We start from the raw sequence: 19,916 nt of genomic DNA, 5'->3' as shown, positions 1-19,916 counted from the left end.
CAACATTTGCCATTTAGTTCTTTTTTTTTTTGTCTTGAAGTTGGCTATCCTAGAGAATTGTGATAATTTATAGTGGTGTTTTTATCTCCTACCAAACAGAAAATAATATTTACGTCCATGACCTGTTGACATTTCAACAAATCACTACGGTTTCCAAGGCAAAGGGAGCATCATTGTTCACATGTGACCTTCAGGTAAGTGCAAGGAAGATAAAATTTGACTTTGTGCTTTGATCAATACAGTCTTTCCTCACCATCCCTCCCAGCAGATGGGAAGAATGTAATATTGATATCCAAACTCAGCAGAGGCTCCAAAGAGACTATTTGATTTTGGATCATATTAGAGAAACCTCCCCCTTAGTATGTGACCTGATGCTAGAATATTCGTATTCCCTGGCTGTGTGCTAATTAGCAACGGACCGCTGTATTTCAGGAGGCAGCTAGCCAAAGCCGAAAACACTTGCCATGGACAAACCATTAGTGAGGAATCAGGACTGTGACAGTACATGAACATAGCTCTGTGGCATTAATTGACTCATATTTTAAATGTATCATTGTAGTCTTCGTCATTAGGGAGTTTTCGCTGTTTAGAAAAGACATTTCTCCCGATTTTTGCCAGCTCATCATTCTTAGCTTCTTCACAATCTGCCTCACCCCTCTAACTCAGCTTTGATCACTTATTAACACTTATGGTCTACACTGACACTGCACGGTTTGCTTTATGTAGGCATTTTCTATCCCCCCCACCCCAGCTCCTTTAAAGGATTGAAAACGGGCCTGCCGTCACTGCCACAGGCTGATCCCTGCCCCTGCGGGTATTGACAGCCATGAGCAAGAAACATTTAAGGAAAAAAGGAGGAAGCAGTTGTGTAGATTTTCTTCTCTAAACCACTTCTGTCTGTGAGGTTTGCTGGGGCCGGTGTCTCTCACTAGCAGCCCATGGGGAGGACACGCTCCTCAGCACGCTGGGTGTGAGTCCATCTTGAGAGAATGGTGTGCGCTGTGCTCAGCTTCTCTGGCAGCGTGAGTTTGTATGACAGGAATGTTCAGATGAGTAGCCATTTCAAGGTAGAAAATCTCTGAATCAGTCGCCCCCGCGTTCTGGAGTCATCAGTGTACGCATCCTCATTTGCTCTGGGTATCTCTTCCCAGCACGCAGAGACTGGGGACGAGGTGTTGCGGATGTGTGTTGCCGTGAAAAAGAAGCTGCAGCTCTATTTCTGGAAAGACAGGGAATTTCATGAGTTGCAGGTAAAGTCCACGGTTACCTGGTCTGTGGGTTGGGTTGGAGCTGCTGCTAAGTTGACCCACAGCTTGAAAGATTGGCTGTTCAGTTCCTTTGAAGCCCAGGAACCCAGTGTTCTCCCCAGATGAATGCTCCGCTCTGAATACCTAAGAGTTACTCGTGCACATTTGTCAGTCTCCTGGTCTTCAGAGGCAAGGGAAGCACAGCCCTACATCTCTACAGATTGATTTATATCAAAATGGGTTTTCACCTTTTTTTATTTTAATTAGAGGCTAATTACAATATTGTATGGGTTTTGCCATACATCAACATGAATCTGCCACAGGTGTACACGTGTTCCCCATCCTGAACCCCCCTCCCACCTCCCTCCCCATACCATCCTCTGGGTCATCCCAGTGCACCAGCCTTCTTAAATGCACCTTGTCCATTTCATCATATTTTATTATGGGTGCTTTCCTGGTCTTGTGCTAACAGAATTGTATTCAGAGGAGGGTGAGGGTGATTTTGCAGAATGGGAGTAGAATAACAGGAAGGTCACCTGTTTTTTTTTCCCCTTTAACATCTTTCCAGTTGAACACTTGCTCTTCTTCTCCAGGGGGACTTTAGTGTACCGGATGTGCCCAAGTCCATGGCATGGTGCGAAAATTCTATCTGTGTGGGCTTCAAGAGAGACTACTACCTAATAAGGGTAAACCTTACCATTTTGCAAATATCGTCAGTTTACTTTGGGGAAGTTGACTGTGAATTTACCTGGGGGAGATGATTATATGCTTCTGAACTGCAGGTAGAGAGACTGTGTTAGGTAGAGTTTTGCTGTAACAGGGTTTATGTTTGTATGTTTGATTCTTTTCCATGCTCTAAATGTCTTTTGCAAATAAGATGTCTATGTATCTTAAGCCAGACAGCATCAACTCTCAGTTCTCTACATAGTGAATTATCCACATGCTGTATCTAGATAATTAGGACTGCTTGGCTCTGTCCAGTAGCATTAGCATGGGCTGCTGTCTTGAGGCTTCCGTGTTAGGAATTATATACTAATTTTAGTTTTTTAAAAATTTTGGCTGCATTGCCTGGTTTGCAGGATCTCAGTTCCCCAACCAGTGATTGAACCCAAACCACAGCAGAGAAAGCACTGAATCCTAACAACTAGACCACCAGGAAACGCCCTGATTTTAATAGTAACTTAAGTATTTTTGAGACTTTGAGTTTCTTGCCTTCCCAAATCTTATAGTATATTTGTTGTAAAAATTGTTTTCATTTTTTTTTTTTTTTAATTTCGGAAGCCTTTTGTTTTTATTATAGAAAATAAGAAAATAGATAAGGACAGTAAAGGAAGTGTAAGTCATCTATAATTCTCCCACTCACTGTTAACCTTTTAGTAATGGGCATCTTCCATGTTTACAAAAAATATCATTTTATACACATTGTTTTGTAACCTGCTTTTTCTCTTAACCTATGTGGTAAATATCCACAACACTGGTTTTTTTCCCTCCAGTGTGCATATGTATGTAGACCAGGTTGGTATACTGTTCATTTTATAGAATAATATAAATTCCTTATCTTCATACCCCTCTCGTAATCTAGACTTGGCAATCAATCCTAGATTCTCCCCACCTCCTACTTCCCTACTTCGGCTGTGTTCGCTCTTCATTGTTTATCTAGTGAATGTATTCATTCCATATTTATGTTCTTGGGCTGGCCTCATTTTATCAGCATCAGAACTGCAAGCTCCTAGGTAGTTACTGGGCTTCTCTGGTGGCTCAGATGGTAAAGAATCTGCCTGCAATACAGGATATGTGGATTCTATCCCTTGGTTGGGAAGATCCCCTGGAGAAGGGAATGACCACCTACTCCAGTATTCTTGCCTGGGAAATCCCATGGACAGAGGAGCCTGTCAGGCTATAGTCCACGGGGTTGCAAGAGTCAGATATGACTTAGTGACTAAACCGCCACCACCAGGTGAGTTAGTGCTTTGTAACTCAGTATATAGCACCTGGGCAGACAGGCTCCGGAGAGGAGTCTGTGCGGGCTGGGGGACCGGAGCCGAAGTTGGAGGAGGGCTCTCATTCCTCTGACTGCCTTAGGTGTGCTGTCTCCTTCTTGAGAGTGGAGTGTTTTGAGGGTGAGGAATCTTGCTTTAGGACCAGTTTATTCAAAACTACTTCCTTTATTTACATACAGTAACATTCTTTTGGATATGTGGTTCTGAGTTTTGGCAGATGCCTAGTGTTGTGTAACTACCACCACAATCAAGGTTCAGAACTGGGGACTTCCCTGGTGGCCCAGTGGTTAGGGCTTCACGCTTCCACTGCAGGGGGTTCAGGTTCAATCCCTGATCGAGGGAGTGACTAAGATCCTGCATACCTTGAAGCCAAAAAAAATATTCAGAACAGTTCCATCACCTCAAGAAATTTCCTCATGTTCTCCCTCTGACATCAGCCTTCCTCCCACACCCCCACCTCTAGTCACCACTGATCTATTCTTCTCTTATAGTTTGCCTTTTCCAGAATGTCTTATAAATAGTATCATACAGTATGTAGCCTTTTGAGCCTGGCTTCTTTCACTTAGCATAATGCGGTTGACATCCATCTGTGTTGTGTGTGGGTCAGTATATTCTTATGACTTCCATTGCATGGAAGGACAAAGTTGTTTACAATTTTTAGCCATTATAAACAAAGCCACTATAAACATTTGCACACAGATTTTTATGTAAACATGGGTTTTTCAATTCTCCTGAGCAAATGCCTAGGAATGGGATTGTCGGGTCCCACGGTAAGTGTATATTTAATTTTATAAGAAGCCAACAGCCGAAGCTACTATACCATTTTGTGTTCTCACCAGCATCGTATGAGAGTTCCAGTTACTTTAGCACTTGACACTGTTAGCTGCCGAGCTAGATGCTTGTCTCCATGTTAGAGAAAAAAAGAACTGGTTCAAAAATTGTCATAACAGACTATAATATTTCTTTATGCCAAATAAGGACTATTATTGGCCTCTGTAGGTTTGGGGTTTTAACTTGATTTTTCTAGGCCGTCCCTCCTTGTTCATACCTCTGGCTGGAGAATGCTGGGTGACTCACTTGTGTCTTCCTGTAGGTGGATGGAAAGGGGGCCAACAAAGAGCTCTTCCCAACAGGAAAACAGCTGGAACCCTTAGTTGCACCTCTGGCGGATGGAAAAGTAGCTGTGGGTCAGGATGATCTCACTGTGGTGCTCAATGAGGAGGGGATCTGCACGCAGAAGTGTGCCCTGAACTGGACAGACATCCCAGTGGCCATGGGTAAGACCTGCATGGCTGCTGTTTCCCACTTTGGGCTGGGGCCATGCCACTTTCGCAGATTGGGGCTCCACTCAGAGTTTTAGCAGACTGGTTTCCAGCGTCACTTGCTCTCAGTTCCCCTTCTTGTAAGTAGAAAAGGGTTTCTGGGTTATTAAAAATGGGATATTCTGGGGACTTCCATGCTTCTGCTGCAGGGGACACAGGTTTGATCTCCAGTCGGAGAGCTAAGGCCCCACATGCTACACGGTGTGGCCCCCCCACAAAAAAAGGAGACTGTTGTGGCTTTTGTAGGAAGCTGGGTTTTGCCAACTTCTGACTAAAGGGGGGAAAATGTAGACAGAATTGCACATTTTAGGAAGTGATTGTCCACTGCTATTTTTATCTTTTACTTCCTTTTCTTTTACATTCATTAAAAAAATTTTTTATGTATTTTTTATTTTTGGTCGTGCTGGGGCTTCTCTGCTATGCAGGCTTTTTTTTCTTTCTCTAGTTGCAGCAAGCAGGAGCTATTCTCTAGTTGTGCGTGGACTTCTCATTTCCATGGCTTCTCTTGTTGCAGAGCAGGGTCTCTAGGTCCAGAGGCTTCAGTAGTTGTGGTTCCCAGGCTCTAGAGCACAGGGTCAGTAGCTGTAACATACAGGTGTATTTGCTTCACAGCATGTCGGATCTTCCTGGACCAGGGATTGAACCCGTGTCTCTTGCATTGGCAAGCAGATTCTTTACCACTGAGCCCCCAGGGAACCCTGCCTTCTTTTTTAATGGTTTTATTTTGTCTGCTGCCAAATAGACTAAGCTTGTAAACTATTGGAAATTATTTAGTCCTATGGTATGTATAACAGCATTAAAAGGTTTTTGATGTGGTGGTTATTGCTGCTTTTGTTTTTGTAGCTTAGAGGCTACAGATTGTATTCAAAGTATGTCTGCCCCACACATCAGGTGTTTCTGCTCCTGTGCCTGCCTCAGGCTCCCAGCACTATGCAGTGATACTGCCTAGAAGCCCATGACCGCGCTCGCAGCAATTCATTTTTAGTTGGGAGAGTGAATATTAAATATTTTAGTTACTGCTGTGGAGGGGCATACCAGCCTGCTGTCTTTAAGGGCCCTCGCTCGTGAGGCCAGGATTACATCTTGGGAAAAGAGACAAAATGAGACGCTGCTTCGGGTATGAAATCGGATGAGTTGAGGTTTGGTAGTTGAGAAAGGGGAAGTTCACTGTTCAATTAGTCAGTAAGAATTTTTGTTAAAATTGGACTAGACTAGGCAGGGAGTTTAAGATCTAGCTTGAAGGAAAATTTCTTTCATTTTAAGCAGGAAAAAATGAGCATAAATGCAGAAGACATGCTGGTTTGTGAGCAGGCATCCAGAAACTGACCTGATGGAACAGGTGGGGTAGATTATGGAGGGATGAGGAGGGGGCCAGTTGTTAGGGGTCCACGCGCAGGTCCAAGAGGCCAGTAGATTTCTAAATGGTACAATTCATAAAAGCGTCAGCGGTTATTCTGGTGCTGACTAGAGATGAACAGACCAGAAGGAAGATAAAGCAAAAGGTCAGTATTTTATGGGACTCACTGAAAGGACTGATGCTGAAGCTTCAACACTTTGGCCACCTGATGCAAGGAGCCAACTCATTTGAAAAGACCCTGATGCTAGTAAAGATCAAGGGCGAGAAGAGAAGGGGAAGACAGAGGATGAGATGGTTGGAGAGCGTCACTGACGCAATGGACATAAGTTAGAGCAAACTCTGGGATAGGCGACAGACAAGAAAGCCTGGCACGCTGTAGTTCATGGAATCACAAAGAGTCAGACACGACTGTGACTGAACAACAAAAAGGTTATGTATATTCACAAGTTTAGGGGCTTAACATGAGCAGGGAGGACACATTCTTCCTAGGTAGGGTGAGAGAATACCCTTCAACAGGAAGAAGACTTAGCTTTCTGAATAGAGTACATATTTTTTTGTTTCTTTTTAATTTTTGTATTGATTTGTGCCATAACAAGGCAAATCAGCCTTAATTATACATATATTCCCTCCCTCTCTTCCCCCCATCCCTTCCCTCCAGGTCATCACAGAGTACCAGACTGGGTTCCCTGTGCTTCACAGCAGCTTCTCACCGGCTATCATCCATCTTATACCTGATAGTATATATATGTTGATGTACATATTTCTCCGTTCATCCTGAATGGAGTCCATTTTAACTTGGATTGTATTTCTGCTCTCCTCTTCACTGCTGTACCTTGGCTCCAGTCATTCTTTTTTATTGTACTATCTTATTAATTAATTTTAATTTTTATTGGCATGTAGTTGCTGTACAGTGTTGTGTTAGTTTCTGTTGTACAGTAAAGGGAATCAGCCATGGTGGTGGTTTAGTCGCTGTCGTGTCTGACTCTTGTAACCCCCTGGACTGTAGCCTGCCAGGTTCCTCTGTTCATGAGATTCTCCAGGCAAGAAGCAAGAGTACTGGAGTGGGTTGCCGTTTCCTTCTCCAGAGGATCTTCCCAACCCTGGAATCGAACCCAGGTCTCCTGCATTGCAGGCAGATTCTTTCCCAACTCAAATCGCATATGTAGACATACATCCCCTGCTTTTTGGATTTCCTTCCTAATTGCTCCAGTCATTTGGAAAAGACTCCCCATTCCTGTGCTTTCGTCTGGTTGTTGCCTCTTCCTTTCTTTGCCCAGCAGCATCCTGCTCTTATGACAAGTCCCCTGCTCAGTGACACTTCCTCTCAGAGGTCCTCTCCGACCCGCAGGCGGAATTAGTCACTTCCCCCTGGGCGCTCCTACCATCCCTTCGGGTTTCTCTGTCATGCGAGCTGCATGTCCCACTGGATGCAATGAGTTGTCTGTCTCCTCTGTTCCTGTGGGAGCTCTGTGAGCTCTGTGCTCATGTCTTGGTTCCCTATGAGCAGTGCCTGAAACATCCTAGCCTCTTAGTAAGTGGTTGCTGTCAGAAGAGTCACTGTTGTTGTCCGCCCTTCATCATGTGCCTTCTGGATGCCAACCAGTCTGCCCTGTTTGACGACTCAGATTCAAACCATCTCTGAATGAATGACATAATGTGACAACCAAAAGGGTTTCTGTAATAGATTGCTTCTTTTGTTAAATTAGACCCCATTAAAGTAGGCCAGATTTTACAAGGACAGAAGTTTTACATAGTTACATAAATTAACATGAAAAAAAATTATAATAGCTTTTTAAAATTTTTTATTTATTTTTTATTTGAAGGATAATTGCTGAAAATTGTAATAGCTTTTTAAGATGAGGCCAGCATTAAAAAAGGAAAATATGTTATTTAATTCTGTTTTTTGGTGAGATGAAAGATATCAACATAATAACTAGCATTTCAACTGATGAAGGAATTACTAAGGCCTCAGTTTCCTCATTTCTGAGTTCCTTTCTGGTTTTGAACTTTTATTGTACTATTCATTTAGAGTATGAATAGCATGTATAATATGAAAGGCCTTTTATCTGAAAGTAAATGACAAGAAAGTAAATTTATAGCAAGTTAATCACACCAAGAAGCTATTCTTATAGATATATTCTTTGAAGTTAAATTTTTATATAATAGTTATGCCATCTAGTTCAGTTCAGTTGCTCAGTCGTGACCGACTCTTTGTGACCCCATGAATCGAAGCACGCCAGGCCTCCCTATCCATCACCAACTCCCGGAGTTCACTCAGACTCATGTCCATCGAGTCAGTGATGCCATCCAGCCATCTCATCCTCTGTCATCCCCTTCTTCTCCTGCCCCCAATCCCTCCCAGCATCAGAGTCTTTTCCAATGAGTCAACTCTTCGCATGAGGTGGCCAAAGTACTGGAGTTTCAGCTTTAGCATCATTCCTTCTAAAGAAATCCCAGGGCTGATCTCCTTCAGAATGGACTGGTTGGATCTCCTTGCAGTCCAAGGGATTCTCAAGAGTCTTCTCCAACACCACAGTTCAAAAGTATCAATTCTTCAGCGCTCAGCCTTCTTCACAGTCCAACTCTCACATCTATATGACCACAGAAAAAACCATAGCCTTGACTAAACGAACCTTTGTTGGCAAAGTAATGTCTCTGCTTTTGAATATGCTATCTAGGTTGGTCATAACTTTCCTTCCAAGGACTAAGCATCTTTTAATTTCATGGCTGCAGTCACCATCTGCAGTGATTTTGGAGCCCAACTAGAGGTTCATTTTTTTTTTTTTACTAATTTAAAATTAATTGTAGCTAGAAAAAGCACATAGCATAAAATCTGTCACTATAACCATTTTTAAGTGCACAGTTCAGTAGAATTATGTATATTTATATTGTCGTGCTGAGCTTCCCTGATGACTCAGAGGGTAAAGCATCTGCTTGCAATGTGGAAGACCTGGGTTCAAGCCCTGGGTCAGGAAGATCCCCTGGAGAAGGAAATGGCAACCCACTCCAGTACTCTTGCCTGGAAAATGGACAGAGAAGCCTGGTAGGCTACAGTCCATGGGGTCACAAAGAGTTGGACACGACTGAGCGACTTCACTTTACTTTACATTGTCGTGCAGATTTCAAAGCCTTTCCTCTTGTGAAACTAAAACTATACCTATTAAACATCAACCCATTTCCTCTCCCCCTGCCCTGGCACCATACTACTTTCTGTTCCTATGAATTTGACACACTCATTACCTCCTGTAAGAAAATGGTTATACTGAGAATGCCATCCAGCTGCCTTCTCTGTGATCCATTGAGCATCACGTGGAGTTTTGCATCTTTTCAATGTGATGATCTCAAGCAGAGATAGCATAGACCAGAAATGTGGATTTTTCTCTTTAGAATAATTTTCAGGAAAAAATTAAAAGAAGTTGCCCTCCTCTTGCCTTTCCTAAGAGGATGAAAAGAAGTTATGTCACCTTGTTCTCCAACTGACTCGTTAGGGGAGCTGCCACTGGCCTTGGTTTGGCCTGGCTTCGTGACTGATGAGAAAGGAGCCGCTGACTTTCACCCAGTCCTCTCAGGGAAACGGTAGAAATGGAGTCCGGTCACTCTGAGCAAAGCTAAGATGCATCCTTTTTGTGCAGGAGATTTCTCTTAGCGTCACTGAGACAAGCAGTTTTTTTTTTTTTTTTTTTTTGTATATCACAGTACAGGATCCTGGCTTGGTATTTGACTAGTGGACCACTTGGAGATCCAAGTGCAGCTTAGAAATGAGAAGCTGAAACATCTATAATCTAAAGCCTTAGAGAGAACCTCAACTCAACATGTTCTCTCTCGCGCAGAGCACCAGCCTCCCTACATCATTGCAGTGTTGCCTCGATATGTGGAAATCCGGACATTTGAGCCGAGGCTTCTGGTCCAGAGCATTGAACTGCAAAGACCCCGTTTCATTACTTCGGGCGGGTAAGGAATTCCTTTCTTTACTGTAGCTGCCATCTTGTTCCAAAATTTTAAAGTCATCTGGGTCATCATAAAACTGGCCCTCTCTTGCTAATCCTCTTACCCCTGTCTCCAGATCAAACATTATCTATGTGGCCAGTAATCACTTTGTCTGGAGACTCATTCCAGTCCCCATGGCGACCCAAATCCAACAGCTTCTCCAGGACAAGCAGTTTGAATTGGCTCTGCAGCTCGCAGTAAGTCTTGTTTCTGAGATTTGGGTGTGAGTTTGCCTTCCTCATCACTCTTCAAGGCAGGTGATTTTGGTTTAGATGTTCATGTTTTGCTTGGACTGGTGGAATAAGCACAGAACTGAAAGTCAGAGGGCTTGGATTCAGGATCAGACCCTGCCATAAAAGTATCTATGTTATGTAACTCTAAGTAATCTCACTGTCTCTATCAAATGTAGAATGAATGCCAATTATACTAATAGTATTTCATAGAATTAATAGGACAGTGCAATAATTGAATAGATGTGGTATGGCCTTGAAAAATTAAAGACAGACAGCAAAATAACAATCGTAACTGTCGAGGTTACAGTTTGGTTGAATGCAACAGCTCCAAAGCCTCCCCGAGTCCCTTTCACAAGTAGGCTCCTGGGCTTGGATAAGCAGGCCTTCCTGAGGGACTCTGAACCCGCCTCAGGTTGCTGCCTGCGGCAGGGCCCCAGTCCTCAGGCTGTCACTCCGCTTGAATGTTCACATGGGATGCTACTCGCGCTCTTGGCTGAGTAGTGACCGTGCTCTTGTTTCAGTGGTGCTCTTATTGCCAACATGCTTCTTGAAGATTGACTTTCAAGTCTTGCCTTATTCTTTAAAACATCCCTAGTGGTGATTATTGTCATCTCGAAAGAGTGGATTTGAATTTATTGAAACAACTGAAAGTCATCTTGAGCCTCACTTAGGCATTAATACCAGACAGTGCTAATTTACTAAGAGAAGCAATTGTTATGAAGGTAATAGTAGGAAAACTCAGTTTTTAGAGTATCTTATAAATTATTTCTGAAAGGGAAACAGTGATCATAAATTTTGGAATACAATGATTATAATCATATGTGGTGGATACTTTTGAAGAGGAACTTTTATTTTGGGTGTATAAGTTCTAGACTGAAAACAAAAATCCAGTCTTAATTACTTAGACACATTTACTATCCCATAGATTGTTTCTTTCTTGCGCCATTTAATTTTAGCATCTTACTGTTTTTTTCCCCACTCATTTATTGCCCTAAATTATTTTTCATTTTTAAAATAATGAATACCCATAAACCCACCACCTAACCCCCCCCAAAATAACTTCTGTAACCGGTACATCCCTCCCCATCCCATCCCTCTGGCTATGCTCCAGACACAGCCATTATCCTAACTTTTGTGTTTTTTTGTTGTTCTATCGCTAAGTCATGTCCAACTCTTTGAGACCTCATGAACTGCAGCACGCCAGGCTTCCCTGTCCTTCACCATCTCCCTGAGTTGGCTCAGATTCATGTCCATTGAGTCAATGATGCCATCCAACCATCTCATCCTGTCGTCCCCTTCTCCTCCTGCCCTCAGTCTTTCCCAACATCAGGGTCTTTTCCAATGAGTTGGCTCTTCGCATCAGGTCACCAGAGTATTGGAGCTTCAGCTTCAACACCAGTCCTTCCAATGAATATTCAGGGTTGGTTTCCTTTAGGATTGACTGATCTCCTTGCTGTCCAAGGAACCTTCAAGAATCTTCTCCAGCACCATAGTTCGAAAGCATCAATTCTTGGGTGCTCAACCTTCTTTATGGTCCAACTCTTACACCCATACATGACTAATGGAGAAAGGAATAGCAAACTGCTTCAGTATTCTTGCCTTGAAAACCCCATGAACAGTATGAAAAGGCAAAAAGATATGACACTGAAAGATGAACCCCCCAGGTCAGTAGATGTCCAGTATACTACTGAGGAAGAGCAGAGAAATTGCTCCAGAAAGAATGAAGAGGCTGAGCCAAATCGGAAATGATGCCCAGTTGTGGTTATATCTCTTGGTGAAAGTTAAGTCCAGTCCTGTAAAGAACAGTATTGCATAGGAACCTGGAATGTTAGGTCCATAAATCAAAGTAAATTAGATGTGGTCAAACAGGAAATGGCAATAGTGAACATCAACATTTTAGGAATCAGTGAACTAAAATGGACAGGAATGTTAGTCGCTCAGTTGTGTCCAACAACGGGAATGGGTGAATTTAATTCAGATGACCACTATACTACTGTGGGCAAGAATCCCTTAGAAGGAATGGAGTAGCCCTCATTGTCAACAAAAGAATCTGAAATACAGTACTTGATTGCAGTCCCAAAAATGACAGAATGATCTCGGTTCGTTTCCAAAGCAAACCATTCAGCATCACAGTAATCCAAGTCTGTGCCCCAACCACTAATGCCAAAGAAGATGAAATTGAACGGTTCTGTGAAGACCTATAAGACCTCTTAGAATTAATATCAAAAAAGATGTCCTTTTCATCATAGGGGACTGGAATGCAAAGGTAGGAAGTCAAGAGATACCTGGAGTAACAGACCAGTTTGGCCTTGGAGTATAAAGTGAAGCAGGGCAAAGGCTAACAGAGTTTTGCCAAGAGAATGCAAAATGGTCATATGAAACATCCTCTTTCAACAACACAAGCGACAGCTCTACACATGGACATCACCAGATGGTCCATACCAAAATCAGATTGATTATATTCTTTGCAGCCAAAGATGGAGAAGCTCCATACAGTCAGCAAAAACAAGACCTGGGGCTGACTGTGGCTCAGATCATCAGCTCCTTATTGCAAAATTCAGGCTCAAATTGAAGAAAGTAGGGAAAACCACTAGGCCATTTAGGTATGACCTAAATCAAATCCCTTATGATTATACAGTGGAGGTGATGACTAGAGTTAAGGGACTAGATCTGGTAGATAAGAGTGCCTGAAGAACTATGGACGGGGATTCATAACATTGCACAGGAGGTGGTAACCAAAACCATTCCCAAGAAAAAGAAATGCAGGAAGGCAAAGTGGTTGTCTCAGGAAGCCTTACGAGTAGCTGAGAAGAGAAGAGAAGCAAAGGCAAAGGAGAAAGGGAAAGGTATACCCAACAGAATGCAGAGATCCAGAGAATAGCAAGGAGAGAGAAGAAAGTCTTCTTAAGTGAACCTTTGTGTTTATCATGCCCTTAAATTTTTTTTGATAGTATTTTACAAATATTTGTGTGCTTGAGTATGTGTCTAGTTTTTGAGCTTTATGAAAAGGGTATTATGTAGCACATGGCTTTTTTAGCATCCGTTTTTCTTAACAGGAATGTCTTCTCAGTGTTCTTTCTGCTGCTGGTTGTCTGTTTCATCTTCGGATGAAACAGAGAAGAAGAAAGTGGGTTTCCTTTTTTCCCTTCTCTTCTCTAGGCCTGTACTTACTAGGTGTTCTGCTCTATGACAAAAGAAGGTTGCTTGATGTCATCTTGGCTCTTGAGGAACCTTTCATTTAAATTAATCAGAGGACATACACGAAACTTTCAGAGGGCAGTTACATACTGAACTTTGCTATTAGGCCAGAAAAAGAATCCTAAGGTTGGACTCTTTAAAGATAGGTCAGACCAGGAGCTTGAAACAGGGAGAGTTACAGAGCCTGGGGAAGTTAGAAGTGAAAACAAGTGTGGAAACGAGTATTTCTAGGACACTTGGAGCCCATTCTGACTGGCACGGGAATAACCTAGGTAAGGAGACTGTGCCAGGCTTTGAGAGCCTTTAAAGCACCAAACAGAAGAGCTTAGCCCAAGCACAGCCACGTGCTGATGATGGCCTGGATTAGGATGACAGCAACAGAAGAGGAAAAGAAAGGAAGGGAAAACGTGGAGAGACATTTTGAAGGAAGAAGTTAAATGTGGTAAAGATTGGCTAAGAAGGATAGAAGAGGCTAAGAAGGATAGAAGAGGGGGAAGGTTAAAGGAAGAAACAGAGATATTTGGCTTATACTGTGAACAGGACTGTGAACATCATGCCAGCTATGGTCAACATCTTCTGTCCTGTGAGCACGCCATGCTCTCTGTCATTTTAGGGTCTTGCACATGTGCTGTCCTCTTGGCCTCAGATGCCCTCCCCTCCCCATCTGTCACCTGCCACCCTCACCTGGCCAGCTCCAGCTCGTCCTTTGTGTCTCAGCTTACATTCCTCCTGGGAACCTTCCTGAACCCACTGTTCACACTGGGCTGACCTGAACACCCCGCCCACGTGGTTCTATCGTCACTCACTCTGCTTTGTTTCAGTTTTTCTTCTCTAAACCCTAAACTTCATTCAGATTTCACTAAGTTTTCCCATTAATTGTCCCCTTTTCTGTTCCAGGTTCAAATCCAGAAATCACAGGGATTTAGGTGTCACACATTCTTAGTGTCCTCTGACCTGTGGAAATTTCTTAGTTTTCCCTTGTTTTTCATGATCCTGACAGTTTTCAGGAGTACTGGTCAGGTATTTTGTAGAAGTCCTAATGTGTTTTCATTGCATAGTTACTTATGATTAGACTGTAAGGGCAATCTGTGGGTCAGAGCCACGTGACTGCTTTGTACCCTCTGGCATATACATGTTCCAGCATATCGTCTGATACCTGGTAGATACTAAAAAAATGTTGGTTGAGTGAGTGAGCGCCTCCCTATTCTACTCTCTTTTTAGGAAATGAAAGATGATTCCGACAGTGAAAAGCAGCAACAGATCCATCACATCAAGAACTTGTATGCCTTCAACCTCTTCTGCCAGAAGCGTTTTGATGAGTCCATGCAGGTCTTTGCTAAACTTGGCACAGGTAACAAGCGGGTATGGCCTCGGGATGAGGAACTACACTCAGGGAGGGGAAACTGGAAAGAATGGGGAGAAATGATATCAGACTTCTGAGAATGCGGAAAGTTAACCTCATCTAGATTGGTCTTTGTACTTAACAGGATCCTGTGGGTGGCCATGTGACTATATATTTACAGCCCTGATCTTATGACTCTGGTTTCATTCACATACACAGACTTCCAGTTTTCCAGGATGCTTTGCCCTTGCCATTAGAGGAAGGTAACAGAAAGTCACTGGAGACAACAGACGTGTATTTTGTCATCTAGTAATCAGATTATTGACTGCAGTTCTAGACAAAAGTCACTGACCTGAGCTTAGTAGGATACAACAGTAGGTTTTTTTTTTTTTTTTTGGCTACGCTGGGTCTTTGTTGTGGTGTGCAGGCTTCTTCTAGTTGCAGCACACAGGCTTCTCTAGGGCTGCTTGAATGTCCTTATGCAGAGTGACTGGCTTTTCCTGGAGTTGGTGATCCAAGAGACCTAGCCAGAAGTCTTAGTGCCTTTTAGGGTGATCACTTCTTCCCATGTTCCGTTGATGTACAAGGGCTTTCCAAGTTAGGGCAAGGGAACACACAAGGGAACCTCATGGTGGAGGAGTATCAACATTACGTAAAAGAAGCGTGTCAGATTGAGTATATGTTGGTGTGTGCCATACTGCTTGTCATCCTTAAATCTGTTTCTCAAGATCAAAGGAATCTGATTGGCCAGGATTAGATTTTTCCCCTTTATTTATATTATTCTCTTGTCATCATGTCTGTTGCCCATTAATCAAATGAAATCCTATGTTTTTTTAAACCAATCTGTGTGAATTAATTTTATATAATCAACCTATTATCTTCTGCCATATATGCTACCAGTGTATTCCATAGCCTATTGCCTGGTGTTTTTGTTTTACTAATATTCCTTTATACACACACACACACACACACACACTTCTTATTTTTTAAGTCTAGTGATCTTTTCAGCTTCACTGTCTTATCAGGTTTTCCTTTTACTTCTTTACTTTTAGTGAGTTAATGAATTTTCATTTTTAATTCTATATATGTCTTAGAATAGCGTCGTGCAATCATTATAATGTTTAGTGTTCAAAATATATGTGTATAGCTTGAGTTTTTGTAAACTTAAGAGTCATTTAAAAAAAAAGTCAATCTGGAACTTATTTTGCTGTAGTGATAGTCTTGTTTTAGTTTCTCTCTAAATTGCTGTGCTTCTATCTGGGGAATCATGTTCACCTTCCATGTAGATCCTACCCATGTGATGGGCCTGTACCCAGACCTGCTGCCCACAGACTACAGGAAGCAGCTGCAGTATCCTAACCCACTGCCTGTGCTGTCTGGGGCTGAGCTGGAGAAGGCTCACTTAGCTCTAATTGACTACCTGACACAGGTAGGTGTGATCCCAAAGCATATGGAAGAGTTCACCTGGGAGTTTCAGTACCTGCTTCTCTATGGCAGGGAAGGGGGAGGCTTCTTTAACGCCACAGATGTTCCAGAAGTGAACACTGTAGAAGTCTGAGGGGGGTGCATTTTTTCTGTTTCACCTCCTTGCTTAACTGTAGAATGCACATTTTGCTAAGTCACTTAAGTCTTTGCAGCCCCAAGGACTGTAGCCTGCCAGGCTCCTCTGTCCATGGAATTCTCCAGGCAAGAATACTGGACTGGGTTGCCATTTCTTCCTCCACAGATCTTTCCAGGCCAGGGATTGAACCCGTGTCTCTTAGGTCTCCTGTATTGGCTGTTGGGTTATAACAATAGATTAGAGCTCTTTTTTGCCAAATCCTAGTACCAGGAAGCATACTCAGTTCCTGGTAGATTCACACTAAGCTCTTATAGGAACTAAAAAGAGAAAAGTTTAATTGATTGAAAAGAATAAGCGTTTTAAAGAAACTTTGGGGGAAAAGTTATATTTTAGGGAAAAAAATACCTGCTCTATGCAGAAAACTTGGGAAACACAGAAAAGTATAAAATAAAAATAAAAAATCGCTTATTGCTCTACCACCCAGAGAAAAGTAATTAACATTTTAGTGTTGTCCTTCTAGAGTTTAATATGTACTTGTGAATAATTTTTGTTTATTTATTTATCCGATTTTTTAAATTGCAAATGGATATCAAGATATATACTGTTTTATAGCTTACTTTTAAAGCATTTAGCCATATATTAGGAAAGTCCTTCCATGTCATTAAGTATTCTTCTATAACATGTTTTTTTAGAGGGAGTACTTAGACTTAAATTATTTTCACTTTACTGTTACAGGCAGATAAGTGAAATTTTCAGATCAGCACTAAAACTAATATCTCCATTGAAGTCTCTGAACCCTAAATTTCTGTGCTTAAGGCTGTTATTTCTTTCCTATGCACCCATTCAGAGTCAGTTGTTATTCAGTCTCTAAGTCATGTCCTACTCTTTGCAACCGTGTGGACTGCAGCATGCCAGGCTTCCTTGTCCTTCACTATCTCCTGGAGTTTGCTCAAATTCATGTCCACTGAGTTGGTGATGCTATCTAACCATGTCATCCTTTCTGACTCAGAGTCAGAGAACTTATTAAAATTTTTTCCCATAAGTGTTCTGCAGACTTGTAAGGGGTGTCCTGGAGGAGCATAAGTATTGCTAGGAAAACTGTAAGCCAGCTACCCACTACCTGCTTCTGGGTCAGTGGGTGTCCCACAGGTCCACTCAGGCATCTGTCATCTTGGCACTTGCTTGACATTGGGCTCCATGGTTGGCTGGCAGCCTGCAAAGAGCACACCAGCTTGCCTCTCTCTGCACACTGCACAGTCCATGAGCCAAGTGAAAAAGGTTCCTGGGGCAGAAAGTGTCCCAAGCATGTAGCATCACAGAAGACCCTCTATTTCCAATATCTTAGCTTTAGGACCCCAAGCACAGTCTTCCCCGACCTTCTCCACTGAGTTTGGAATGTGTGGAGGTAATTGACATCAGCCTTGTGCCAGAGAGATGGTAGAATAAATAAGACCATTGGCATTCCAGACACAAAATAGTACAAATTGAATGATTCCATTATATGCAGTTCTAGAAAGCATGCATTCTCAGTCGCTAAGTCAGTCTGACTCTTTGCCATCCCATGGACTGTAGCTCACCAGGTTCCTCTGCTCATGGGATTTTCCAGGCAAGAATACTGGAGTGAGCCCTCCTCCAAGGGATCTTCCCAACTCAGGGATCAAACCTGTGTCTCCTGCATTGGCAGGTGGATTCTCTACCACTGAGCCACCTGGAAAGCCCATTTGAAGTTCTAAAATAGAGAAAGAGTAATCATTAGTGATAGAAATCAGATCAGTTATATAGGGAGTGGGTGAGATTCTTTGGGAGGAGCACAAGGGAACTTTAAAGGGTAGTAGAAATGTTTTGTTCCTTGATTGGGGTGGTGGCTACATGCATGTATATATCTGTCAAAGTGCATCTGATAGTATACTTTTCAGGGGTACATTTTATTGTATATAACTCATACCTCAATAAAGTTGATTAAAAAAAAATAAAAACAAGCCCTTTGGAATCCGACCCTAATTTGAAGTCAGCCTCTGTTACTAATGAGGTAGCTAACATCTGTGCCTTGGGTTCTTCGCTTATAAAATGGGGCTAATAATACCTGTATTTGTTTTAGATTTAAAATACACTCACTACACACAGTGCCTGGTGTGTAGTAAATAGTAGATCATTGTTACTGTATCTGGTGATTTGGTAGGCATCTTATTTTTGATCCCTGATAAATGCCAATGTGGGATCAGGGTGGATAGGTGTGAGCTGATTTGAAGGTATTTTGAAGTGCCTGATAGCTCAGATGATAAAGGAAGTTTTAAGCCTGGCCTTGACCCTGCATTTTTGCCCTTGGCAGAAACGCAGCCAATTGGTAAAGAAGCTGAATGACTCTGATCACCAGTCTAGCACCTCCCCTCTCATGGAAGGGACTCCTACCATCAAATCCAAGAAAAAGCTGCTGCAGATCATTGACACCACCCTGCTCAAGTGCTACCTTCATGTGAGTTTTCCCAGCACTCGGCTCCCTGCCATCCTCTCTCTTCCCTAGCCCGGGGTCCCTGCCACTAGTAAGAGTGAAGTATTTGCTCTTAGGAACCACCTACTCTTGACCTGAGCTTCTTAGAATTGAGGGCTTAAGACGAGATGTTGACCCAGAGTCTTAGAGTGGGCTGGTCTTCTCTGCCAAGACTGGGGTTGGTGCTACAAGGTGAATAGGGACAGTGCCCCAAAGAAAATCTCCCCTTTCTTTCCCCTCTTCCCCCTCCCCCACCCCACACTCTTACAGAATGTTGTGTGAAAGAGCATAAAGGCTATGAAAGCTCCTACCTGTAGTCCTGGAAAGGTTGTGTGCTCTCTCTCGCTTGTGTAGCATGCCTGGTGTTTCAGCCTGAAGCAGGCCTGGGCTGAGGGAGGAAGGGCCTCCCCAGGAAGTAGTTCCTGCTGAAGTCCTGCCTCTCCTGCAGACGAACGTGGCCCTGGTGGCCCCCTTGCTGCGTCTGGAGAACAATCACTGCCACATCGAAGAGAGCGAGCACGTGCTGAAGAAGGCTCACAAGTACAGCGAGCTGATCATCCTGTACGAGAAGAAGGGGCTCCACGAGAAAGGTGACCGGGGCAGGGGTCATCCGTGATTAGAGGGTCTCTTGTATTTTGTCTGGGGGAAGCCTACTGAGGTGTTTGTTGTGGAATCACGTCTGGCTGCTCACCGCTTGAAAAATCAATACACGAGAGAGAGGCAAATGTTACAAAGGAAAGTTGCTTTTAATGAGAATGCTGGCAATCTGGGGAGATGGTGGAGTGCCCCAAAAACCACATGTGAAGATTTTCAAAGCTCAGCCATGAAAGCTTTTAAAAGGAAAAAGGGATGTAATCGGTTACTCGTTGGGATAGGGAGTCAGAGTCCCCCCTATCCCCTACTGTGTGTGGGCTTGTCGACTTCTTGTGATTTTTCTTTAGCTACCATCTTGTTCACAGGGTTACTGAAGGGGAAGCTAGGGAGGAGATCTGGTCATCTGTTTTTACTTAGTCTTCATTTCTACTTCTTTGAAAGAAACAAGTTAGGCAAAGTACTTTGTGATCACAAGATTTGAAAGGTGGGCGAGGGCTGGAGATAAGTAAGCGTATAGGTGCCTGGTTTAACATTAGTGACAAGACAAAGGGGCCTGCTGCAAAGACCTCTTTCCCGCTGAAAACTGT

The 19,916-nt window shown here is 42.9% G+C and overlaps 1 protein-coding gene across 1 annotated transcript in view; it reads left to right on the top strand.

Annotated features, from left to right (window-relative positions):
• The window catches only part of VPS39 (VPS39 subunit of HOPS complex), a 46,957-nt gene that overhangs the window by 18,588 nt on the left and 8,453 nt on the right, over positions 1-19,916 (top strand). The window contains exons 5-14 of the mRNA XM_019968592.2: positions 100-194; positions 1,152-1,250; positions 1,841-1,933; positions 4,341-4,524; positions 9,757-9,877; positions 9,990-10,110; positions 14,566-14,695; positions 15,973-16,115; positions 18,577-18,720; positions 19,184-19,325. Coding sequence (XP_019824151.1) covers positions 100-194; positions 1,152-1,250; positions 1,841-1,933; positions 4,341-4,524; positions 9,757-9,877; positions 9,990-10,110; positions 14,566-14,695; positions 15,973-16,115; positions 18,577-18,720; positions 19,184-19,325 — 1,272 coding nt within the window. The remainder of the gene's footprint in view (positions 1-99; positions 195-1,151; positions 1,251-1,840; positions 1,934-4,340; positions 4,525-9,756; positions 9,878-9,989; positions 10,111-14,565; positions 14,696-15,972; positions 16,116-18,576; positions 18,721-19,183; positions 19,326-19,916) is intronic.

This window comes from Bos indicus, chromosome 10 (assembly GCF_029378745.1).
Source record: "Bos indicus isolate NIAB-ARS_2022 breed Sahiwal x Tharparkar chromosome 10, NIAB-ARS_B.indTharparkar_mat_pri_1.0, whole genome shotgun sequence".
Lineage (NCBI taxonomy): Eukaryota > Metazoa > Chordata > Mammalia > Artiodactyla > Bovidae > Bos > Bos indicus.
This window is presented reverse-complemented; position numbering and strand designations above follow the sequence as displayed.